At 55.0% G+C, this 25,159-nt stretch overlaps 1 protein-coding gene across 1 annotated transcript in view; it reads left to right on the top strand.

The window, feature by feature from the left end:
• Positions 1 to 25,159, top strand: part of SDK2 (sidekick cell adhesion molecule 2) — a 137,239-nt gene that overhangs the window by 65,032 nt on the left and 47,048 nt on the right. The window contains exons 15-27 of the mRNA XM_075993921.1: positions 1,624 to 1,800; positions 2,191 to 2,327; positions 3,250 to 3,397; positions 4,831 to 4,971; positions 8,074 to 8,255; positions 8,803 to 8,918; positions 17,807 to 18,002; positions 18,203 to 18,301; positions 18,700 to 18,891; positions 20,197 to 20,318; positions 21,045 to 21,154; positions 21,285 to 21,435; positions 24,396 to 24,633. Coding sequence (XP_075850036.1) covers positions 1,624 to 1,800; positions 2,191 to 2,327; positions 3,250 to 3,397; positions 4,831 to 4,971; positions 8,074 to 8,255; positions 8,803 to 8,918; positions 17,807 to 18,002; positions 18,203 to 18,301; positions 18,700 to 18,891; positions 20,197 to 20,318; positions 21,045 to 21,154; positions 21,285 to 21,435; positions 24,396 to 24,633 — 2,009 coding nt within the window. The remainder of the gene's footprint in view (positions 1 to 1,623; positions 1,801 to 2,190; positions 2,328 to 3,249; positions 3,398 to 4,830; positions 4,972 to 8,073; positions 8,256 to 8,802; positions 8,919 to 17,806; positions 18,003 to 18,202; positions 18,302 to 18,699; positions 18,892 to 20,196; positions 20,319 to 21,044; positions 21,155 to 21,284; positions 21,436 to 24,395; positions 24,634 to 25,159) is intronic.

The raw sequence follows: 25,159 nt of genomic DNA, 5'->3' as shown, positions 1-25,159 counted from the left end.
CCATGAATGCTGGCAAGGCTGATCCTTTTCTAGATAAACAGGTGACTCGAAGGTGATTACCGTTGTTGATTTGTCGATAGGTATTAAAAGCCTTAAAAATTAGCTCAGCGATTTCACTGCTGAGAATCTGTCCCTGAGTTCGTGTTCGGAATGCATGCAGACATGATGCCGTAAGGGTGTTCATTGCAGTGTTAACTACAGTGTCAGAAAACAGCGAGCTAAACCGGACGTCCAACACCGTGGGATCAGTTAAATTACAGAGCAACCCTGCAGAAGCACCTTGCATCTGATAAAAAACAAAAACAAACCACGGTGTGGAAATGTCACATTAAAAAGATATTTTACTGAGGGGGGAAAAGCAGCTTTAAAAACAGGATGGATGGGTTGCTAGATATCGTTCGTGAAATATACTGTATCGTTAAAAATACTTAACGATGGCTAACGTTTATGAACCCCTTACCATGGGTCAATCGCCGCGGTAAATGGCCCATAAGACCCTTACAGCGAGGCTGTGAGGTGGGTGGTGGTGCAGGTGAGGAAACTGAGGCACCTCGGAGTTGAGTAAACTCACCCAGGATCCCAAAGCAGCAGGATGAGGGCAGAGCCGGCATTTGACCAGAGTAGCACCGCAGCACCCTGCACACCCGGCAGGGGAGAAGGGTCTGGAAGCCGTGTGCTCAGATGTTAATCATGGCTCCCCATTATTGGAAAACTTTCAAGTTTTCTTTTCCTTTTCCTTTTCTTTCCTCCCCTTATCTGTACTTTCTAGCATTCTGTTTGCTCTTCCTTCAAGCCGTAGGTTGCAAACGTCACACACTCACTCTCCCTGGCAATCTTACATCCTCTAAACCCAGAGAGTTCCAGGAGCCAGCACTCGGGCCCCCGCCCTGTCCCTGGTTGCCTGGAGTTATTTGAAATCATCCGGGTCACCCCTGTGCTGAGAACCAGGGGGGACAGGACGGCATCCAACCCCCCAAAGCTGGCGTCCCCAGCGCGCTGACGACAGCCATCATGGTTGTATTTCTCGAGAACGATGCCAGAGCAGATATTTCTCATTGTCAGGCGCTTGTGTGTGTGCAATTTCTCAAGTCCCCTTCGTACTGACTGACCGAAGCTAAAGTGATTTTTTGGACACTAAAGTCAATTTGTCACAGTGATGCATCGATCTAATGATTCCTCTCATAAAACTAATTCCGAAATGCAGTCTGTGCGGAAACTTTAATTCTTTCTCCAGCTGTAATCCTTTAACCTCGTTGGAAGAATACCTTTTGCTGGCTCTTTTGTGCCGGCTGCTTCTCGGGGGCCCCTGGCCAAAAGCAACACACGTTTTGACCAACCTGAGGGACAGGTGTAAATGACCGTTAATGACTTAATGTGTAACCGTCCTGGAGGCGGTGCCTCCCCCCCCCCCAATGGTGGGTGTCCAGGCTGCTCAGACTTGCTCGACTGCATTTCCTGCCCAGCCAAGGCCAGCCCCGGAGAGCCACTGTGGCCTGGGGTCGTGCCCTGCTCGCCTTTGAGCTCTCTTCTCAGGACAGGCTCTGGGCCGAGCCCACCGCGGGAGCTGCCCCACCTTGGGAGCTGTCCCCGTGTCCCTTTACTTACTGTGCTTCTTCCCGCCAGGTACGTCTGGGAGAAAGACGGGGCGGCTCTGGGCATGGAGAACAATCCCCGCATCCGCCTGGACAAGAACGGCTCCCTGCACGTCTCGCAGACGTGGTCCGGGGACATCGGCACGTACACCTGCCGGGTGGTCTCGGCCGGAGGCAACGACTCCCGCAGCGCCCACCTGCGAGTCAGGTAAGGGCAGCCCTCCCCGGCCCGGGGCGAAGGCGGTGCTGATGGCAATGCCCAGAGCCAGCCACTTCCCTACGGTCGGGCCACCAGCCTCGTGTGACCTGCACCTGTTCACCTTCTCTAAGCGTCCTTCCAGGCCTTGCTCTCAGCTCAGTTAAGCCCCCTGTCAAGAACTGGGCAGGGGGGTGGAGAAGGGCTCTGAGGATGGCTTCGGATAGGTGGGCTCCAACTGCAGAGAGAGGACTCTCCAGGTAGTGGCCCGAAGGCCGAGTTTTGTGTCTGAGCGCAAGGTGTCGCGGACACGCACAGCCCACCCAGCCCAGGTCCCTGGTGCCCCCGTCACCTGCCTGCGGACCGCACGGGGCAGCCCTGCCGCACGCCTCTCCCCTCCAGGCAACTGCCCCACGCCCCTGAGCACCCGGTGGCCACGCTGAGCGCGGTGGAGCGGCGAGCCATCAACCTGACCTGGGCCAAGCCCTTCGACGGCAACAGCCCCCTGATCCGCTACGTCCTGGAGATGTCGGAGAACAGTAAGGTCCCCGCCACCCTCCTGAGCCCCCGCCGCAGCCCGGACGGAGGAGGAGTCAGCCCAGGGCCACGTCCCTGCTCCCCACCTCCTGGGCCTGGGCCTTTGGCAAACCCTTCCCCAGCAGCCTCCGCTGCCTCCCGTCACAGGAGCGCTGGCACCTGCCGTCAGGGCCCTGGGCCAGCAGAATGAGACGGCTCGGGAGAGATGCTGCTCAGGGCCTGGCCCCGAGGGGCCTCGAAGAGAAGGGCGGGCTTTTTTGCTTTGGGTTTTTTTTTTTTTTTTTTTTCATTCTCCAAGTCCCCAAGTTGGGAACTCCAAACTTAGCAGGCATAATATGAATAGTGGGAGTTTTTTTCTTTGTTTTTGAGACAGAGTCTCGCTCTGTCACCCTGGGTAGAGTGCGGTGGTGTCATCGTAGCTCACTGCAGCCTCAGCCTCCCGAGTAGCTGGGACTACAGGCACTGATTGCTACAATGCCTGGCTGATTTTTCTATTTTTAGTAGAGACGGGGTCTTGCTCTTGCCCAGGCTGGTCTCGAACTCCTGACCTCGAGCCACTCTCCCCCCTGGGCCTCCCAGAGTGCTAGGATTACAGGCGTGAGCCACCGTGCCCGGTATAGTGTTTTAAACACAGTTTGCATGGAGCTCATAAATTTGAGGGGGTCGGGGAGAAGACAACTACGTCTCACTTCCTGTGAGCTCTTGCATCCCTCTAGCACCCTCCCCCTGTCCCCCTGGGGCCACGCGGCCGATGGGACCTAGAAAATGACAGTGGCCGGCCTCTGCTGGACCAAGCCGGGGAGGTCCTCTCTTGCCAGCCCAAACAGGGCTGGGCCCCTGCTGGGGACGGGGCGTCAGAAGCCGGCACTGTGCCCCCGACACACACAAGATGCCCACTTCCACCCCCACCCTCTGTGGCTGCAGATGCCCCCTGGACTGTGCTCCTGGCCAGCGTGGACCCCGAAGCCACCTCGGTGACCGTCAAGGGGCTGGTTCCCGCGCGCTCCTACCAGTTCCGTCTCTGTGCCGTCAACGATGTCGGGAAAGGGCAGTTCAGCAAGGACACGGAGAGGTGAGGGGCAGGCGCTCTTCGGGGGGCGTCTCCACGGCTCCCGCCGTGGCAGGGGAGTAGCAATCCCACTTCCCGGGGCTGCTGCAAAGAGGAAGCGGGCCGGCGCGTGCAGAGCGCCGCGGCGCCGGGTGAACGCTGACCCCGTCGCTGTGAGCCGCGCAGGTGCAAAGCCTCGCCTGGCCTCGCTGGGCTCTGCGGCCCCTTGGGCTGCCAAATGGCTGCGGCGTTCCCGGGGGGCGCCACGTCCCCACGCAGCTCCACACCCAGGGCCTTGCACGGTGCCAGACTCCCTTAGGCTCCCAGCAAAGCTTTCTTTAAAATGATGGAACTTGAATAAAAACAGCAGGTGGCCCGTCTCCGAGCATCGGGCAGAGCTCGATGGCACTGTCACCAGAGGGAACAGTGACAGGTGGCAGCCCCATGTGGAGAGCAGGCGCAGGGGGATTAAGTTACTCACTGTGGGTTGAGCACCCCCTACATGCCCGGCCACCCCTGGACCCCCTGGAGGTGGCGCCGGGAATGAACGGACACGGCCCAGTCCTCCTGCAAGTGCAGACTCCCAGCAGCTGAGACCTGCCGTGTAGGGGACGCCGCCCTGTGACTTCTCCTGCCCCCGGGCTGCCCTGGGCAACACCGATCCGACTTCCTGGTGGATCTTCACCCTCACGGCCCCGAGTCGTCAAGAACAAGGCTCAACCAGCCTCACTTCCGCCTTTACGAAGACATGGGAGTGCGCGGCGTGTTTTGGAAAGCGATCCATCAGAAAGCAAAAACGTAACAACAAACAAAAAGGGAAAGACATCCATCAAAAATAATTAACTTTTGTTTTTAAATGGATACATGTCAGTGATGTGAAAAATACGCTTGGGCGGAACACCGCATTCCCTAGCGATGCCAGAGGAAGAAATGTCATAGCGCCCGGGCTCCCGGGGGTGGCTGGGTGCCCTTGGCGGCCTCGCCCCATGCCACGCCCGCCCCACGCCACGCCAGCCGGGGCTCAGCAGGTCAGCAGAGGTGGCTTCATTAAGGTGCACCGCCAGCTGGCAGCCGGGATGTGACCGTTTAACATTCCGGCTTCCAAAATACTTGCACACTCGCAACCTCATCAGCCCAATGAGCAACTTCTTTGACAAATGGGAAACTGAGGCCCACATCCCTCAGTCGCACCAAAAATATACATGTGGTGTTTTATAGTGTTTTCTTAAAAGACCCCTCTGTAAGTTGTATCATTTGAGCCTCAGCCAGTCTTGTAAAGCAGGCAAAGAGATCTTTATTGTAATTCTTTTACATAAACCAGCTCAGAGAGGTTAAGTAACTTGCCCAAAAGCACACAGCAGTTGTGCAGAATTATCAAAGGACTAGGAAGAGCCCCTATCCCATTAGACTCCTGTATTTGCCCCCGAGACTAAGAGCAGGGGTGTTTTCTGATCCAGGGTCTCCCTCCCCGAGGAACCCCCCACCGCCCCTCCACAGAATGTCATCGCCAGCGGCCGGACCAACCAGTCCATCATGATCCAGTGGCAGCCGCCTCCCGAGAGCCACCAGAATGGACTCCTCAAGGGCTACATCATCAGGTAGGTGTCCCACCCTGGGGACAGGAGCACACAGCTGAGAGGAAAGGGCTGGGGAAAGATTGGGACTGAACTGGAGAACGGTGCAGGTTCATGGCAGGCCCTTCTCCAACAAGAACCAGGCAACAAGAAATGCCTGCACTGTGGTAGGAAGGAATTAGGTTAGACACCTAGAAGAACTTCCAGCCACGAGAGCCTTGGGAACCAGCAGGAAAGGTTGAGAGAGGAGCCACCGCTTAGTCACCTAAGGCCACGTGGAAGGACAAGTCTGCCGTATGTCAGAGCTGACGTAGGCGCAGACATACAGGGAGGCAGGAGAAGAGAGGTAACCATCGCAGGGCCAGTCACCTGGGAAGTGGAGACTCTTCCACCGCAGGCCAGCTTTCTCTCAAGATGAACCGTGGGTGGAGACAGTAAAAATTAGCCAAGAATTGATTGGAAAACGAAAGTTCTTTCTTTGGTCCTTACTGGAAATGAAGCCCAGTTATATAGACTGTTACCTTTATGCTTGAATGGGGACTTCTTACTAGCAACCTAAAAGTCAGTTGTTAAGGATCACAAAATGTGATATTCAAAAATTCAAATTTGGCCGGGCGCGGTGGCTCACGCCTGTAATCCTAGCTCTTGGGAGGCCGAGGCGGGCGGATTGCTCAAGGTCAGGAGTTCGAAACCAGCCTGAGCAAGAGCGAGACCCCGTCTCTACTATAAATAGAAAGAAATCAATTGGCCAACTGATATATATATAAAAAAATTAGCCGGGCATGGTGGCACATGCCTGTAGTCCCAGCTACCAGGGAGGCTGAGGCAGAAGGATCGCTCGAGCCCAGGAGTTTGAGGTTGCTGTGAGCTAGGCTGACGCCACGGCACTCACTCTAGCCTGAGCAACAAAGTGAGACTCTGTCTCAAAAAAAAAAAAAAAAAATTCAAATTTGCATGTTATTTGAAGTTGCTGAGACCTATCGTCCATATTCTGGATTCTGGCTGCTGCAAAACGCTAAAAGCAACTTCAGGTGTCCCGTTCCTGCACGCATGCATCTCCTGCACCCGTACACGTCCTGCACACGCATGTCCTACACGTGCACATCTCCTGCACCCATACATGTCCTGCAGGTACATGTCCTGCACACGCATGTCCTGCATGCGCACATCTGCACCCGTACATGTCCTGCAGGTACATGTCCTGCACACGCATGGCCTGCATGCGCACATCTGCACCCGTACATGTCCTGCACACACATGTCCTGCACATGCACATCTCCTGCACCGTCATGTTCTGCATGCGCATGTCCTGCACCCATACATGTCCTGCACACGCACGTCCTGCACACACGCATCTCCTCCACCCATACATGTCCTGCACGCACGTGTCCTGCACGTGCATATCTCCTGCACCCGTACATGTCCTTTACGTGTACATCTCCCAGCATGGGAATTCCCCAAACGTGGAAGGCGTTACTGTTGATTGCCTGCTCCATCCTCTGCTAATTTTGTTGTGGGCTCTTGGCTAACCCTAAAGGGTGGAGATTCTCCAAGCAGGGTCCCCAGACCGACGGCATTGGCATAACCTGGGACCTGGTCAGAAACTGGAATTCTCAAGTCTCACCTAAGACCTCCTGAACTGCGAACTGGGATGAGCCCAGCAATCTGTGCTTTTAAAAGTCATCCAGGAGAGTCTGGTGCATTCTAAGGTTTAGATAACCACTGCCATGGAGTATTGTAATGGCCCAGAATTTGGGGCCCCTAATTTTCCAATAATTAGACTCAAAGGGTTGCGCGCATTGTGGTTCCCATGTGGTTACCCATCCTCCTATGTGTTTGCTTATACAGATCGCACTTCTTTAGGATCATGAGCTCCGTTTTCCAGTGGAGGCAGAAAAATGGCAGAGTAGGTACCCCCAGGTGCTTTGCTCCACCTACATGAGTGACAGGCAGAGAGAGCCACTGTCCTGGAGGAAGGAGCATAGCCCAGCCTTCAGGGACTGCTGTCCTGTCAGTGACCTCAAAGGCTGAGACCCGTGAGATCCACCCTGCAGCTCTCAGCATCCCTGGGCAGCCCGCCCACCCTGTCCTCCTCCCCCATCAGAAAGAATAGGCCAGACACATCCTCTGCACCTGTGCTGTCCTGTAAGGTAACCAGTAGTCACCTATGGCTCTTCAAACTGCAGCTGACCCTTGAACAACATGAGGTTAGGGCTACCGACTCCTTGTGCAGTTGAAAATCTATGGATAACTTTTGACTCCCTAAAAACATAACTATTCATAGCCTACTGTTGACCGGAAGCCTCCCCAATAACCTAAACAGTTGATTAACCCATATATTTTATATATTTTATGCATTTATGGCCTACCTTTTTCTTAACTTATGCACTACGTGTAGGCTACATAGTTTATCTCAAATTTTTTTTTCAAATTGTCAGAAATCTCCAAAAAATTTTCCGATATATTTATTGAAAACAAATTCAGGCCAGGCGTGGTGGCTCACACCTGTAATCCTAGCACTCTGGGAGGCCAAAGTGGGTGGATCGTTGGAGCTCAGGAGTTTGAGACCAGCCTGAGCAAAAGCGAGACCCTATCTCTACTAAAAATAGAAAGAAATTAATTGGCCAACTACAAATATATAGAAAAAAATTAGGTGGGCATGGTGGCGCATGCCTGTAGTCCCAGCTACTCAGGAGGCTGAGGCAGGAGGATCGCTTGAGCCCGGGAGTTTGAGGTTGCTGTGAGCTAGGCTGATACCACGGCACTCTAGCCCGGGCAACAGAGAGACTCTGATTCAAAAAAAAAATAATAAGAAGAAATTCACATGTCAGTGGACCCATGCAGTTCAAACCAATGTTGTCTGAGGGTTAACTATATTTTAAAATATACCAAACTCAAATTTAGTTCGCCAGTTGCACTACCACATTTCAAGGGCTCAATGGCCGCATGCGCTAGTGGCTGCCCCGGTGGACAGCACGGAGGTGGGACCCTCCCACCGTCACAGGAGGTGGGACCCTCCCACCGTCACAGAAAGCTCTGCGGGACGCCACTGCTCCAGGCAGTTCCCCGGGCACCAGGCGGAGCAAGCTGACCCCGAGTCCGCTGCGCCCCCGCCTCTTCCCCCAGATACTGCCTGGCCGGGCTGCCCGTTGGGTACCAGTTTAAGAACATCACGGACGCCGATGTCAACAACCTGCTGCTGGAGGACCTCATCATCTGGACCAACTACGAGATCGAGGTGGCCGCCTACAACAGCGCGGGCCTGGGCGTCTACAGCAGCAAGGTCACGGAGTGGACGCTGCAGGGAGGTGGGTCGGGACAGTGGCCTCGCAGGGGCGGGTGCTCCCCCTTCCCCCACACCCTGTGCCCGTCGGGCCCCAGAGCCTCAGTCTACCTCACCTGTCTTAACGGGGCCCTCACGCTTGCTCTCTGGGGCTGGAAGCACCACGCCCCGCCCAGCTGCCCCCAGAGGGCGGGAGGACAGAGGGGGAGACGAAGAGCCGGGAGGCTTGCACAGGGTCGAGGGAGGAGGCTTCAGGGATGTAGGGGCCTTCCACGGATTTCACATTAACTGGGTCACAGAGTAGCTCGCACCTAACATCCCACCTGAAAACCGCCCAGAGCATGTCTCGTCTTCATCCCTTTTATGTGTCGGTACCCCGTGTGGTGGATCCGGCAGGTTTGATTAAACCCAAGCCAATCCAGAGAGAGTCTTACGTCTGCACAGCAGGGGAAGAGCTGGGGGGGGCGGGCAAAGCAGCGTCTGCAGCCCCCACCCCTGTGTTTTCTCCTCTGAGCGGGGCAAGGTGGATGATCGGCCCCCGCCCCGACCCCGGCCTCTCTCCTCCCCTCTAGTGCCCACCGTCCCTCCGGGCAACGTGCATGCCGAAGCCACCAATTCCACCACCATCCGCTTCACCTGGAACGCCCCCAGCCCCCAGTTCATCAACGGCATCAACCAGGGATACAAGGTACTCGGGGCCTCTCCTTGCCCCAGGAGGAGGCTTGAGGTTCTCCGGGGAAGAGTAGAGGCTGGGGAGGCTGGGAGCCGGCAAGGCAACGGGATGGGGGGGACCCCCCTATTTCTGATGTCATCGGCTCCGGCCATGCCAAGGACACATGATAAAAGCCAAGGGCATGGGAGCTTCCCCCAAGGACACATGCGGGCCACAGGGAGTGTGGACACTGCCCCAACTGCCAACCAGCGCCGGGGTCCTTCTTAGTGAGTCTGGGTTATGAACAAACTCAGCTCACTGCAGGCTCTGAACACCTGCGTGTAGCCACGGCCCCATCAGAAAAATCCAGCATTCCCTTCTTAGAACCGCCAAGTCCTGGCTCGGATGGGTCTCCTGGGGCTGTAGTTGACCCCACGCAGCGTGTGGTTAAGGGCACGGGATTAGGATGCAGACAGCTTTAGGTTAAACTCCCACTCTGCCTCTTGCTGGCTACCTGGCCAAGTTCATTGACGCGTCTGAGCTTCCGTCCTTTCATCAGTATGGGCAGAGCACCTCCTCTACACGCCGCTCCTGCTGCCGGGAAACTAAAATAAACTCGGTTTCCCCGTTTGCAGACGAGGATGATAACAGCACCTACTCTTTGAGGTCATGCGAGGATTAAGCGAGATAATATTTGTAATTTGTTCAGCACAATGACAAAACGTAATCTGCACTCGGAAAATGCCTTTAGTAGCGGCGGTAGCAACGCATTCATGTTTGCTAGGGCTGCCGTAACGAAGGGCCACAGACTGGGTGGCTTAAACAACAGGAATTTGACGCCCTCTCTCCAAGTACAGTTACACTCGGAGCTGCCGGAGGTTAGAGCTTCAATGTGTGGATTTTGTAGGCACGTAATTTAGCCCGTAACAAATAACAGCAGTAACAGCAGCGGCCATAGTAGGGGTAGTTAGCTTGCTGTAATTGTAACTGAGCCAAGAGTCAGGACTTTTCAACCCTCCCACCCTGGAGCGCAGGCCCCGGGTCTCTCCTCTCAGTCCCCCGGGAACACCGTGCCTGTCCTCCCCAAGAGGACTGAAGCCGGATCACAGAGTGGAGGGTCCACACAGCCCCGGCAGCTCGTGGCAGCTGGAAGGCTGCCGTCCGCGCGCCCCAGCCGTGGGCACAGAGGCAGAGCGCTGGAGGGGCCGCCGGCTGTGAAGGAGGAGGCTCTGGGTTTGAGCCCAGGGCTCTGGTGACCTCGAGGTGACCCCCGATACATCCGGAAGGTTCCTGCACCCCCTCCGCGCCGTGTTTGCACGCGTGCCACAGCCAAGATTAACTCCAAGACTAGCAGCCTCGGCCACTCTCACTGCAAGCTGGGGGAGGCTGGACAGGAAGGCACGGAGGTGAAGTCACCGAGAGAATTTTCGGCCCGTGCTGCAAGCTGACAACAGAGGGATGGCTCAGAGGGGATCCACCCAGCCGCAGCCCTCCCGCTCCCAGGAAGACGGCGAACCGGAGGCCAAGCCAGAGCTTCCCGGGACAGGGAGCTGCAGCTCAACACCCGCAGCTCTAGCTGGCTGGAAAATCTCCTAATTGGGACTCTGGGGGGAGGCAGGGGAGGGAAGGGGAGGCCCACGTTGCTGAGGAGCAGAGGAGCTGAGCTGGGAACAATTAGCTTCTTGCCACCAATTCCAAGCACAAGTTTTATTCTACGTATGGGAGGACTGAGCTACAAACTTTTACGGCAAACAGCCCCCTCCCAGAGGGCCAGGAAGGCTAGCCAGCCCGGATAATTAGGGCAATGGCCCACAGTGACCCAGAGCAAGAGGAGGCTGCAGAGGCTTCCAGATTCCCAGGTCTACTCAGCGCCCAGCACCCAGTAGCTGCTCAGTACAGGTCAGTGGGATTGAACTGCCCACATGTTTCGAGCACAGGAGCTGGTGGAAGAGTAAGAAGAGCTCCCACTGTGGGACACTCCCACACGCCAGGCGCACGCTAAATGCTTCGCTCACACCCTTCTCTCGTGCACGCTGCACAAGAGCCCTAAGAAGTAGTATCGTGACCCCATTTTCCGGGGAAAGAAACTGAGGCATGAGAGAGGGAAGCCACTTGTTCAAGGTCAAACTGAATGACAGGGTCAGCACAAAGCTCAGACTCAAACCAGAGCTTGCACTTTTTCCTACGTTAAAAAGAAAACATGTCATATTATGTTTTTAATAGGAAAATAATCACTATAACTTCATTTTTTTTTTTTTTTGAGAGAGAGTCTCACTTTGTTGCCCAGGCTAGAGTGAGTGCCGTGGCGTCAGCCTAGCTCACAGCAACCTCAAACTCCTGGGCTCAAGCAATCCTCCTGCCTCAGCCTCCCAAGGAGCTGGGACTACAGGCATGCGCCACCATGCCCGGCTAATTTTTTCTATATATATTAGTTGGCCAATTAATTTCTTTCTATTTATAGTAGAGACAGGGTCTCGCTCTTGCTCAGGCTGGTTTCGAACTCCTGACCTCAAGCAATCCGCCCGCCTCGGCCTCCCAGAGAGCTGGGATTACAGGCGTGAGCCACCGCGCCCGGCCTATAACTTCATTTTTTTAAGTAGAAATAAATAAAAGCGGGGATTTTTTTTTCTTACTTCTTTGACCTCCGGCGTATCACAGAGAGGAAAAAAAAAAACAGTGTTTGTCCCTTACTCTGGTGAACACCCGTATACCCAACACCAGCTTCAACAATTACCAACTCCCAGCCAGCCGTGGTCCATCCCTCCCCCACCCCCTGCCTCTGCCCTGCAGTATTTGAAAGCAAATCCCAGGCATGGTATCATTTCATTCTTAAATGTTTCTATAGAGAAATATTATATTAATAGATGAGGTCTCTATTTAAAACAAAACCACAATAACCACATTATCATTATCATGCCTAAAAAGATCAGCAGTCCCTTTAATATCATCAGATACCCAGTCAGCCCTCACATTTCCTTGATTGCCGTATAATTTCTTGATTGCCATGTAATACTACTCGGTTTACTTGCTTCCGGCTTTCGATGAAGGTCACACATTTGCAGTCAGTGGAGGAATTTTTTTTTTTAGGTCTCAGTTGATTTATGGACTCTCTCTCTCTGTGTCTCTTTCTCTCTCTTTTATTTCTTGCAATTTATTTGGTGAGGAAACTTAGTCACTTGTCCCGTAGAATTTTCCACAGTCTGGATTTTGCTGATTGCACCCTCGTGGGGTCATTGAACGCATTCCTCTGAACACCACATTTGCAGAAAACTGGAACGTAAAGCTAGGGGCTAATCAGATTCAGGTTTGATGACTTTTGTTTTTGGAAATATGACTTCCTGGATGGTGGTGTTTATTCCCACCAGAAGGCACAGAGTCTGGCTGTCCTTGTTGCTGTGATATTGCCGGCCTCTGACAGTCCTTGCAGGATCTGTTATCTCAATATGGGTTGTAAAACGGCAATAGGTAAATATTGTCATTTCTTCTTGATTTGTTAGCTGAATGCTTTAAAAACAAAACAAAAAAAAGTTTTCCTTTGTCAACTTTTTGGTTGCCCGAAGGTTCAGTGTATGTAGGGAAAACAGGGCACATGCTCAGTTCTTTCCCGTTGCTGACCAATTTCCAGTACAATGAATTAGTTCCTTAGCATCTTTTCGGGTGACAGGTAAGTTTGGGTGGCCAGGGGGGCATCTTTTTGTTTCGGTTTGCTTTTGGTAGTGTTGTTATGTATCTAAGGATTTTTTTAAACCCATCTGATATGTTTCAATCCACTACTGCTATTATGCTTACTGATGCCAGGTCAACCCATCACTGGCCGCTTCAACTTGACCTGTGAGTCCTCCCTGTGGTCTCTGCTTTCTTGCAACCTGGTGTGACACGATGTTGCCGGCTTTGTGTATTTCCTGCACCAGGCCAGCGATCAGCCATGTCTACGAGGAACTCTCGTTCCTTTTAGCAGGAAATGATAGTTAGACACCACAGTCTGGGCACATGGGGTGCTCCTTGTTTCACGGACGGTTTTGTTTCTAGGCCCCTGTGAATCAATAGCTAGGAAATAGTTTTTTTTTGTTGTTTTTTTTTTTGAGACAGAGTCTCGCTTTGTTGCCCAGGCTAGAGTGAGTGCCGTGGCGTCAGCCTAGCTCACAGCAACCTCAAACTCCTGGGCTCGAGTGATCCTCCTGCCTCAGCCTCCCGAGTAGCTGGGACTACAGGCATGCGCCACCATGCCCGGCTAATTATTTCTATATATATTAGTTGGCCAATTAATTTCTTTCTATTTATAGTAGAGACGGGGTCTCGCTCTTGCTCAGGCTGGTTTTGAACTCCTGACCTTGAGCAATCCGCCCGCCTCGGCCTCCCAAGAGCTAGGATTACAGGCGTGAGCCACAGCGCCCGGCCTAGGAAATAGTTTTTTCAAAAGATAAAATAGATACTGATACTTTCAATTCAATTTCATGACTACAAGCCTGTTTTTTTGTTGTTGTTGTTGTTTTTTGGTTTTTTTTGAGACAGAGTCTCACTTTTGTTGCCCAAGCTAGAGTGAGTGCCGTGGCGTCAGCCTAGCTCACAGCAACCTCAAACTCCTGGGCTCAAGCGATCCAAGTAGCCAGGACTACAGGCATGCGCCACCATGCCCGGCTAATTTTTTCCTCTATATATTAGTTGGCCAATTAATTTCTTTCTATTTTTAGTAGAGACAGGGTCTCACTCTTGCTCAGGCTGGTTTCGAACTCCTGACCTCGAGCAATCTGCCTGCCTCGGCCTCCCAGAGTGCTAGGATTACAGGCGTGAGCCACCAGGCCCGGCTGACTACAAGCCTTTTAATAATTTCATGTGTCTTTTGTCTGTATCTTTCTCCATGCTGAAAATCCAGTTCCTACAACACCAACATATTTACCCACCAATTTATCCTCCAAACACAGAACGGTTTCAGAATAGTCATGTCAACACTATGATTACTGAAAATGGCTTCTGATTTCTTGCAGTTCTTTTTGTGCTTGGGGTACACCCGTCTAGGGATATACTTCACAGGGCTGGGCTGCAAAGGCATTTGAAATAGTTTCTCTCTTGGTAATTTTGCTACAACTCAATACATTATTAGGTCCATTTGCTTCATTTTGTTTTCGATTTTTAGCGATTGATTTTTTTAATTTAATTTTGTTCTATAATTATGCAGAACATTTACATGGTTCCACAGTCAAATTTACAAAAGAAATTCGGAAAAATATCAGCTTCAATCTTGGTGCTCTTGGCCCCCGTAGGTTCGATTGTTTTTGTTTGTTTGTTTAGTGTGGTTTTTCCTTCCATCTCTTTACTGTAAGCAAGAACAGCCAGCCCTCCTTGTCCGTGGGTTCTGCAACCATGGATTCAACCAAACTCACATCGAAAATAATTGGAAAATAATTATACCTGTACTGAACATGTACAGAATTTTTTTCTTGTCATTATTCCCTAAATATAGTATGACAACTATTTACATAGCATTTACATTTTATTGGGTATTATAAGTAACCCAGACATGATCTAAAGTATGCAGGGTGGTCTGCACAGGTTATATGCAGACACTATGCCATTTTATATCGGGGACTTGAGCTTCTATGGATTTTGGTATCTGCAGGGGGTCCTGGACCCAGTCCCCATGGATACCGAGGGATGGCTATCCATGCATGTACAAATGTGTACCCTCCCCTTCCTAGACAAAGGACAATGTGCTTTCCACACTTTCTCCATCTTGCTTTTTAAAATTATTATTTACAATATATGCCGGAGATTGCTCCATAGAAGTGTGTAGAGATATTCCATGTTTCTTTTTATATTCATCTCATACTTTATCATGTGGCTCTCCTGTAGTTTATCCAACTAGCCCCCTGGTGATAACATTTCGGTTGTTTGCAGTCTTTCACTACAACCACCCTTTCTGCAGTGAGGAGCTTTGTGCATATTACTTCTTTTTCTCTTTTCACAATAGAGCTTTGGACTAGATTCCTAGACATGAGATTATTGAGTCAAAGGGTAAAAATGTATATAAGTTTGCTGTTATTGCCAAATAGCCCCCCATTCAATTTAGTTATTTATTTTTTATTTAAATTTTTAAATAGGAAATATATTTATAAGATTCAAAAACCAACAAAAAGTAAAAAAAAATACATTTATAGCAGAAAGCCTCCATCCCCCCAAACCCCATTGCCTGGTTTCAGTCCACCCAACCCCAACACTCTCCCCACCCTAAGTAACCACTAGCATTGGCTGCTTTGTGACCCCATGCATGTGAAAAGAGATAGAGAGACAGAGAGAGAGAGGCAGAGGAAGAATTTCTCCTACTTTTTTTTTTTTTTAACTCCAGCGGCTAGAGCCACATCCACCATCCTACACTCTTAACCCCATAAAGCACTGTCTGCATGACAGCAGGAGGTACATCAGCTGCTCTGTTCCTCACTCCAACCCAGGAGGCAGCTACTGCCACCTCCTAGAGTAGCCTCGGCTCAGAGAGGTTGGATGACTTCCCCTGGGTCACACCTTAAGTGACAGAGCTGGGCCAGGTTCAGGTGTGCCGGCCACAAGACCGTGTCCCCTTCCTCTCCCCGTTGACTGCTCATTCTGTGTCCCCCAGGCCCCCCACACCCCACCAGCAGCACCACACCTAGTTACAAGGTTTGCCTCCCTGGGCCTCTGCTTCATCGGGGGAGCTGCCTGTCCCATCAAACCCGTCCTAAGTCTGATGTTCATCGCCCAAAACACACCCCAGCCCTGCACAGGGGAGCCCGGTCTGCTTAGAATCCGGAACTAAGGACGCAATAGGGAAAATCAACACGGACTCCATTTAATAAGCAGAAGCCATGGAGACATCACAGAGAAACCTGAAACACTCACCTGGCAGCTCTGTGGACCTTTGGGAGGCAGAGGTCGTCATGGACGGTCTCAGGGTCCACAGAGCTGGCGCCAGCTCCTGGCGGGTCCCTGTGCAAGCTACTCAGCCTTCCTGACCCTCGGTTTCCTTCTCCATAACAGCGTGGGACGATGATTTCCATCTAATCCCCATTGTGATGAACGCATGGGACTGGTAACATGGGTTACCCCAGCGCCAGGCACGTGGTAAGAGCTCAACAGACTGCAGCCCAGCACGTTTACCTGGGCTCCAAGCTCCCGTCCCACGGCTGCCCAGAGCCCAGCCGCTACAGGGCAGTAAATGACTCGAGAGGCAATTCTGCTCTGTCCCCAGCCCTGAAGGGAAGGCCTCTTGTCCCTAAGCCTCCTCCTCTCCACGTGCAGCCGGAGAACAAGTGCCTCTCATCCCAGAAATATTTTGAAACAGCCACAGGAAGCCATGCCCTGCCGCCAACTTGGCCTCCAGGTGTGGACCTGTAAGGTGGTGAAGTCAGCATTGTGACTCCACAGAACCACACTTCTGTGACCCTGTGCACTTCTTCTTGGTCATTTTTGTGGTCAAAGCCCAGTGATATTGTTTTAAGGCATCTATACAGACACTCTTTTTCCTTTATTTTTTTTTTTAAATCGTAGTGACTGTAATTGGCTTAAGCCCAACAACAAAAAAAATATTTACCCAGACTTTACACTTGCTACAGAACACACCACACAATTAATTCTAACAGCATAATTAATTCAAATTTGCATTAATTAAATTAAATTAAAACATTAAACTTGTTTCTTAATCTACTCCAAAGAAGTTCGGCAATTTAATTGCCACGAAACAACTGAAATCAGGAGGATATTTAACATACTTATTAAATGCCACTTAGTATTTCTGTTTAGTATTTTTAGGGTCTAATTAGTGTCTAATTAACTTGCTATAGGCCATCTTTCCACAATACCAATTAAATTTCAAAACATCCTTTATAAACACACGGCCAGGAAAAGGAGAAGATTAAGCATTGTTACAGGCATGAGTTAATCAGGAGACATTGGCGTGGTATTGTTTTATATCTATAAATACCCACGCTTATTAAAACTCATCAAGTGTTGCTTTTCACCATTAATTGCAATTTAATCAACTTCAAATAAATGAGGAAATCTCTGAAACCAGCTGTCATTGTTGTAGACAGATGAAGGGCCCAGAAAACAGGCGTACGAGGTGAGAGAGCAGGTGGTAGACAAGGAGGAGGTGAAAGAGGGGGGCGGTTAGGCAACCAAAGGGTGTAGCGTGCAGAGGGGAGATTGGAGAAGAAGCGATGGGCTTCCAGATGGGATTTTCTGGCCAAATCCCAGCCTCCGGGTGATGTTTAAGATTAAAATCCCAACTTGGAAGGAGCGTAAGAAGGTAACAGTTACCCACAAACTAAGGTTCCCAGCTCTACAGGAAGGGACCCTCAGAGGTCTCCAAGGTGGCCCAGCCCGTACGGAGCAAGATGGAAGAGCTCAGGGCCTGGAATCCAAGCACCGACTTCCCACAGCTGTGTGAGCCTCTCTGAGCCTCAGTTTCCTCACCTGTAAAACACCCCGCCGGTGTCACGGGCGTACCATCTGCACATCCGTCGCCCAAGGGCTCTGCACGTAGAAGGGCCCTGCACTTGGTGAAACGTTCTGCTGCCGTCATCTTGAAATTGTTAAGTTTTGAACAAGAGGGCCCTCCGTTTTCATTGCACACTGGCCCTGTAAAATGGTGTAGCCCAGTCCTGGTAAAATGCTTCCGCCGCGGGGCCACTGTGAGATCGAGTGGGGGACAGCTCAGGAACCCCCCAGCACAGGGCTTTCCATAGAGTCAGTGGCTCCAGAAGTGGGGCAGTGCGCCAAAGTGAACTCCAGTGGCCTGCGGGTCACTTGCACTGCCTGTCCCTTCCCTGGGAGGAGGCACCACAGGGACCTGAGCTCCTGGACACTGTCCACTGGCTGGCCCAGCCTGTGGGAGAGGGCTGGGCCTCTTCTGGAACCTTCTTGCTGCCCTGCCTGATTTGCTGGCCTCTCCCCAGCTGATTGCCTGGGAACCGGAGCAGGAAGAGGAGGTTACCATGGTGACCGCCAGGCCTAACTTTCAAGACAGCATCCACGTGGGCTTCGTGTCTGGCCTGAAGAAGTTCACGGAGTACTTCACCTCGGTGCTGTGCTTCACCACCCCCGGGGACGGGCCCCGCAGCGCCCCGCAGCTGGTGCGCACCCACGAGGATGGTAGGCACCTCCCACCCCACGCACCCCACCCCCCGCACCCCACCCCCCGCAGGCCGGGCTGGGCGCTCGGGCGGAAGGCCGTCCTGGGCTTGTCTCCCATGCTGGGCACCCCCCCGCACTGCGGGCTGCCTTGCAGATGGTGGTCCCTCTATGGCTCTAACTGGCATTGGGTGCGGTGGGGGGCCCTTTTCGGGGTACAGTGCCTGGGCCGGTGGGACACCTGAGCTTCAGTGAAATCCTGGACACCTCGCTGAAGGTCAGCTGGCAGGAGCCGGGGGAGAAGAACGGCATCCTCACAGGTAGGCGCCGCGGGTCTCTGGGCCGCAGGTGGCACAGGCTGGGAAGGTCCGCTAGACTCTCCCCTGCCTTCCAGCTAGTTGTCATCCCGAAGTCCGCCCCCTCCCCCTGACACTGCTCGGGGGGGCTCTCGGCCCCTCCGCTCCTTAACATATCCCTGACCAGACCTAAGTGGCTGCCACGGTGACTTGCTCTCTCTCCTGCAGTCCCCACCGACGGCGGCGTCCCCTCCAGGCTACACCCAGGGCCCCGGCATGGAGCCAGCAGCTCCCACCTCCCTTGGCCCTGTCGCTCCCCGTGGGCTCTAACTTCCATCCCGGGGAAGACGCGGGGAGTGGGGCGGAGGTCGGGCCAACTCACGGTCGCGGCCAAGCTCACGCCACCACGGGGGCTCTCCCAGGCTACCGCATCTCCTGGGAGGAGTACAACCGAACCAACACCCGCGTGACGCACTACCTGCCCAACGTGACCCTGGAGTACCGCGTCACAGGCCTCACCGCGCTCACCACCTACACCATCGAGGTGGCCGCCATGACCTCCAAGGGCCAGGGCCAGGTGTCTGCCTCGACCATCTCGTCGGGGGTGCCCCCGGGTAAGCGCCCACCCTCAGGGCAGGGCTCCGCCCGTGCGGCTCTCCTGGGTGGCATCCCCTTCCAGACGCCCTCGTCTTTCGGGGACACGGGCTTTCTTCCTGCAGACCCTCCCCTCCCCTCGCGGTCGGTGGGTCGGGGACCTCACAGCGCAGGCTCAACTCGAATGATGCCGGGTCTCTGACTGGCGCCACCGGCTCGCTGCTGCTCCGTCCCACGGCGGCCCCCGGCAGCCCCGCCCTTGTGTCCGCTGCCCCACCAGCCCCCTCCACCCCGTCTCACACAGGCCCACGCCAGGCAGCGGGCTCTGTGATTCCCACTGTCACCCGGAAGGTCCAAATGGGATTCCTGCCTGCGGGGAGTCGGCTGGGAGGCAGCAGGGCGTGGTGGGAGTGATCTCAGGCCCCCCGTGACGGGCGAGCTGAGGTCTGGTCCCAGCTCTGCCACCCTGACCAAGCCACACATCTCCTCTGGGCCTCAGTCTCCCCCTTCTGTACGTAGGGGGAGTTAGACTAGATAACCACGTGGGCCCTCCTGCTCAGGAAGGCTATGCCTGTGTGACCTGCCCCGGGCACGGCTGGGGCTCCTGAGCTACGGTCGCCCCCAGGGTCAGTGACAGTGGGACTGACAAATATCTGTGTGGTGCTCACCGGCGTGGAGCTGAGAGCTGTACACACGACAGCCCTGAGGCAGGTGCTGTCATTATCATCTCCATCTTACGGAGCAGGATGCGGGGGCACAGAGAGGCAGGGAGCTTGCCCAGAGACACACAGCCTCTAAGAGGCGGCGGTGGATCCACACTGAGACAGTCCGACTCAGGAATCAGTGTTCTTTCTGGGCATCCTGGGCCCCAAGAGCCTCGGGGTTCCCGGTTGGAAAACAGGAGCTGCCCCCTGTCCCCACCTGTCCTTCCACCCTCCCCCAGCCACTGCTGGGTGGAGGGGACGACTGGTCCCGGCGGGTCCTCACTGAGCCTGGCGTGGCTTTGCTCGGCTTCCGGCCCCCCCGTGAGCATGCCACTCACGTCGAACCTGCCAGGAGGAAGCCCCTGGCGTACCCGGCCCTGGTCCCTGGCCCTGGGGGACCCCCTCAGCCCTCAGATCGGTCTCAGCCTTCGGGCACGAACGAGATGTGCTGTGAGACACAGGGACAGAGACTTGGTGGGTGAGGCCTTGGCTGCAGCTCTCCGGGGACATTTTCAGGAAAAATGTTGGTGACGCACAGCCCCCTCCACGCTCCAAAGTCCGGTTCAGGGTGGAGGGACATTCTCACCCCATCTCCTTTCCCACCCTCCTCTCATTTTCCAGAACTCCCGGGGCCCCCCACCAACCTGGGCATCTCTAACATCGGTCCCCGCTCCGTGACCTTGCAGTTCAGGCCCGGCTACGACGGGAAAACCTCCATCTCCCGCTGGCTGGTGGAGGCCCAGGTACAGCCTGCTGCGGGGTGGCCTGGGGCCCGGGCGGCCCGTGCCGTTGAGCACGCAATCATATGTGTATTTCAGTCTGTGTGGATTTTCATGTGTAACTGTCGATGGCCAAGTGTACCCCAAATGCCTGTGCTTCCCAATATCGTCTCCACCCCCAGCTCACCTTTGCACGTGAAAACACACACATGCCGATCCCTGCCTGGTCCCAGGGGGTGACTGGCCGGCCTGGAAAATACCCAGTTGCTGCCGGCAGCCTTGTCGCCCCCTGGTTCTCAGCTTCAGCTGCACCCTGGCTCATCGGGGGAGCGTTCAAAAGTTCCAACACCTGCATGCCACCCCGCAGAAACCGGTCCTGATTTGCTGGTTTAAGGGGCAGCCTGGGTTTCAGAAGCACCCCAGGGCGTTTAGCAGAATGAGCTGGGAGCTTGTGAAAAGCACAGATTCCGGGGCACCAGGCCCAGGGGTTCCGAGGGGCTGGGTCCAGGGCAGGGCCTGGGAACGTGGTTATGACAAGGACTCCAGGGGGTCTCAGCGCCACGCTTGCAGGAGTGTTTAAGGGCCCGGAAGGATGGTGGCCCCATTCGGAGCCCTCCAGGGGAGCCCTGGGATTTGAACCAAGACCTTCCCTGGGCAGGGCTTGTACCTCCTAGGGGCCCCCCGGGGCTCAGAGCGCCCCCATCTCGGCCCCGGAGGCTGCACAGGCCTAAGGGTCCCTCCCTCCCCCAGGTGGGCGTGGTCGGGGAGGGAGAAGAGTGGCTGCTGGTTCACCAGCTCGCCAACGAGCCCGACGCCCGCTCCATGGAGGTGCCCGACCTCAACCCCTTCACCTACTACAGGTAACATGACGGAGCAGGGCAGGGGGCACCAGTCCCAGGGCCGGGAGGGCTGCCCACACGGGGACAGGGGTTGGCTCCGGGGCCCGGCCCTTACCATCTTCTCCTCCCTCCCTCCGCACCCCTGCTCCAGCTTCCGCATGCGCCAGGTGAACATCGTAGGCACCAGCCCGCCCAGCCAGCCTTCCAGAAAGATCCAGACCCTGCAGGCGCCTCCCGACATGGCGCCCGCCAACGTGTCTCTGCGCACGGCCAGTGAGACCAGCCTGTGGCTGCGCTGGATGGTGAGGCTTCCCCGAGGGCACGGGGGCAGGTGGGCGGGTCGTCTCCTCCACCCAATACCTGCAGTCCCTTTCTCTTTGCTCTACTTTTTTTTTTATTTTGGCATATTATGGGGGTACAGATTTTAAGGTTTCAATAAATGCCCTTTCCCCCCCTCCCCCCACAAGTCTGAGTCTCCAGCATGACCATCCCCCAGATGGTGCACATCTCACTCACTATGTATGTATATACCCGCCCCCCTCCCCCCTGCCCAATACCCTATTACTGCAGTACCTATGTGACCACTTAGGTGCTGCTCAATTAATACCAGTTTGCTGGTGAGTATATGTGGTGCTTGTTTTTCCATTCTTGGGAAACTTCACTTAATAGTATGGGTTCCAGCTCTAACCAGGAAAATATAAGATGTGCTATATCACTGTAGTTTCTTAGAGCTGAATTGTACTCCATGGTATACATATACCACATTTTATTAATCCATTCTTGGATTGATGGGCACTTGGGCTGTTTCCACAGCCTTGCAATTATGAATTGTGCTGCTATAAACATTCGAGGGCAGGTGTCTTTTTTGTAGAGTGTCACTGGATCATTTGAGTAGATGCCCAGCAATGGGATTGCTGGATCAAATGGTAGATTCACTTGTATCACTTTAAGGTATCTCCATATTGCTTTCCACAGAGGTTGGACTAGTTTGCAGTCCCACCAGCAGTGTAGGAGTGTTCCTCTCTCTCCACATCCACGCCAGCATTTGTTATTTGGAGAATGCTCTACTTTTTTTTAAGACTTCTTTACTTAGCTCGTAAGGTGCCTGATTGATTTCAGTCTTAGCCAGATGAACAAATGCCCCACATGAGAGGAAAGAGCTATAAAATACTGTTTACTGAGCATTGCCAAATGCCAAGCACTTTAAATTTTTTTAGCCCACTTGATCCTCCCAGTAATCGAAGCATACGTTATTATCCCAATTTACAGCTAGGAAAACTGAGGCTCAGAGGGGTTAGGAACTTGATCATGGCCATACAGCTCCCGAGCAGTGGGTCTGGGACTCAGGTGCCAGGTGTGCCCCCCCACACTAGGTCAGAGAGTGTGCCACGGACCAGAGTAGTATGAGGAGGGTCATCCCCCCCCCGGTGGCCCTGCACGAGGTCATAGAATTAACATGCTGAGGCTTGCTTCCTGCCAGCCGAGGCTCTGAGTGCTCTGCTCAAAGTGGGGCATTCAGTCCGCTCAACAAGCCTGTGACGGCAGCGTGCTCCTGGCCCCCGCTGTGCAGACGAGCAGACTGGGGCAGAGAGAGATCAGATAACTTGCCCAAGCCCCCCCACTCCCCGCATCCTCCCACACCCTTTAATGAACAGCAGGGCTGAGATCACAACCCAGGGAGTCTGTACCCCCAAATCCACAGCCCTAACCCTGAGCACACTGCCGTCTCACCCTCTGGGGAGCAGGAGAGTCCCCTGCTGGCCAGGCCTTCCCTGGGACAGCACCGCATGCCGGGGCTCCTTAGAGAAGGAAGATCTCTTTCTGGTCGTGCGAAACACAACTTGCAAAATGCACTGCGCCGGGGCAGGTTCAGTGTGAGGCCACGTGCCTTCCGCCTATGCTGTGACAGCAGCTGGCGCCGTCAGCCCTCAACGCACATTAGCGATCAGTCCTGCGACCCCTTCCAGAGTGGCCGGCACCGGGCAGAGCTGTCCCGGCCCAGCCCGGCGGCCAAGAGCACGGTGGCGGGCAGCCACGCCCTGCATGGGCAGCCTCTGTGACCCTGCAGCCTCCTGTCCCCATCTCCCACCCAGGCTCCCCCTGCCACCCCGGGCTGGCTCCCTACGTCCCTCCCAAATCTCACCCTAAGGTGTCCAAACACTAAAAGGGTAAAGAGCCCAGCATGGAGGGCGGGGGCTGGGAGGGGAAGAGAAAGGCAGTCGCTGCACGGTGCAGGCCCCCGGGCACCTCTCAGGCCGCTAATGGCGCATGGTCCGTTACCTCTCCTTAGCAGGCGAGGGGGCGCGCGCACGGGCCCATCTCCATCCAGGCCCATCGATTGCCACCTTAATGGGCCTTGGTCGGCTTCACTAAGTGTCTGCAGCAGGGGCGGGCGGGCGGGCAGGAGGGGTGCATGGTGGGAAAGCAGGCAGGGGCGGAGGGGAGGGATGGGACACAGTGGTCAGCATGTGGTAAGCCTGCAGAGCCCCTGGGGGGCAGGATGGGGGAGGTGGGTGCTGGAGCTGCCCCGCTCTAGCCCTATGCCCTTCAGAGGAGAAGCAGAAGCCCCAGCCCTGGGCTCACACCTGCTCCCAGCCGTGGCTCCCCCTACATGCACACCCCTCCGCTGCCCCCCATCCCTGCCCACATGCATCCCAACAACCTTGAACGGGGTAAGCATAGCCCCCCAGCCTAGTCCTAAGGCCCAGGAACGAAGTCTGTCTTTTTGACGAGACTCAAATGAGCAGGAGGCTGAGAATGCAGCAGGAGAGACTGAGGCTTGCTGCACAGAAGGACTTCCCGCCCACGCTTGCTCCCCCAAGTGCGGGCATGAGCCGAGACCAGCTGTCGTGGGCAGTTCGGTCCAGTGTGTGTTGGCAGCGTGAGTGACACAGCCGAGCAGTGGGGACAGCCAGGGCCGAAGGCGGCTGTGCTCACCAGTGTGTTGCGCAGACAGCCCGGGGGTCTCCTGGAAAGGCCTGCCTCCCTTGGCAGGGTGATGAGCTTGTCACACGCACGGCAGAGAATGGGCGCTGCTCGTCCACCCTCCCCAGGGAGGCGGGGGCCGTCGGGGACACAGCTGCACAGCCCGAGCCGCGCTCGGCAGCGGCACCTCACGTGACCCTGGCAGGCTGACGGTGGGCTGGGTAACCCCGAAGGCTCCCTGGAGGAGGGGGCGCCCGCCAGCGCCAGGGCAGTGGTTCCCTGCACGTGGGGTGGGGCCCTGGCCTCACGGCGGCCCTGCTGCCTCTGCTTGCCACAGCCCCTCCCGGAGATGGAGTACAACGGGAACCCCGAGTCGGTGGGCTACAAGATCAAGTACAGCCGGTCAGACGGCCACGGCAGGACGCTGAGCCACGTGGTCCAGGACCGCGTGGAGCGGGAGTACACCATCGAGGACCTGGAGGAGTGGACCGAGTACCGCGTCCAGGTCCAGGCCTTCAACGCCATCGGCAGCGGGCCCTGGAGCCAGACGGTGGTGGGCAGGACCCGGGAGTCAGGTACCGACGTCACCCCTGGCCACCCTGCCGACCGCGCTCCCTGTCTCTCTGCCCTCGCCGCCGTCCGGGCTGAAGCCGCTGTTCCAATGCGGCCTGAGTTCTTCTCCTCTGTGCTCGCCTCAGCCGAGCCACCCTCGGGGTCTGCCCCACTGTTCCTTCCCCAAGCCGGGTCTCGCCCATCCACACGGCCCACCTCCCTGACCTCGGCCTTAACCTTGGGACCCGGTGGTGCCTGGAAGAGCCGCGATGGAGGGTTGGGGAAATGGTTTGCCCTCAGAAGGTTCCAGAAACACAACCGGCAGCTCCTAGGGTCCTGGCCAGGGGTCACCGCAGAACGTGAGCGCAGCATGCGGGCAGCCCTCGTTCATGCACGTGTGGGGCCCCCCTGTAGCTCTTTCCTAGCACTTTATAAATGGCTTCCCTGGGCCGCGGCCCCCAGTGCTGCGCTGGCAGGAAGCGCAAGCTCATCCAGCGTTAGCCCGGGCAGGGCTGCAGGGGGAGGCACGTCTGAAACCAGAAACCGTGT

The sequence above is a fragment of the Microcebus murinus genome, chromosome 18, assembly GCF_040939455.1.
Source record: "Microcebus murinus isolate Inina chromosome 18, M.murinus_Inina_mat1.0, whole genome shotgun sequence".
Classification (NCBI taxonomy): domain Eukaryota; kingdom Metazoa; phylum Chordata; class Mammalia; order Primates; family Cheirogaleidae; genus Microcebus; species Microcebus murinus.
The sequence above is the reverse complement of the archived record's forward strand: the minus strand, read 5'-3'. Positions and strand labels throughout refer to the sequence as shown.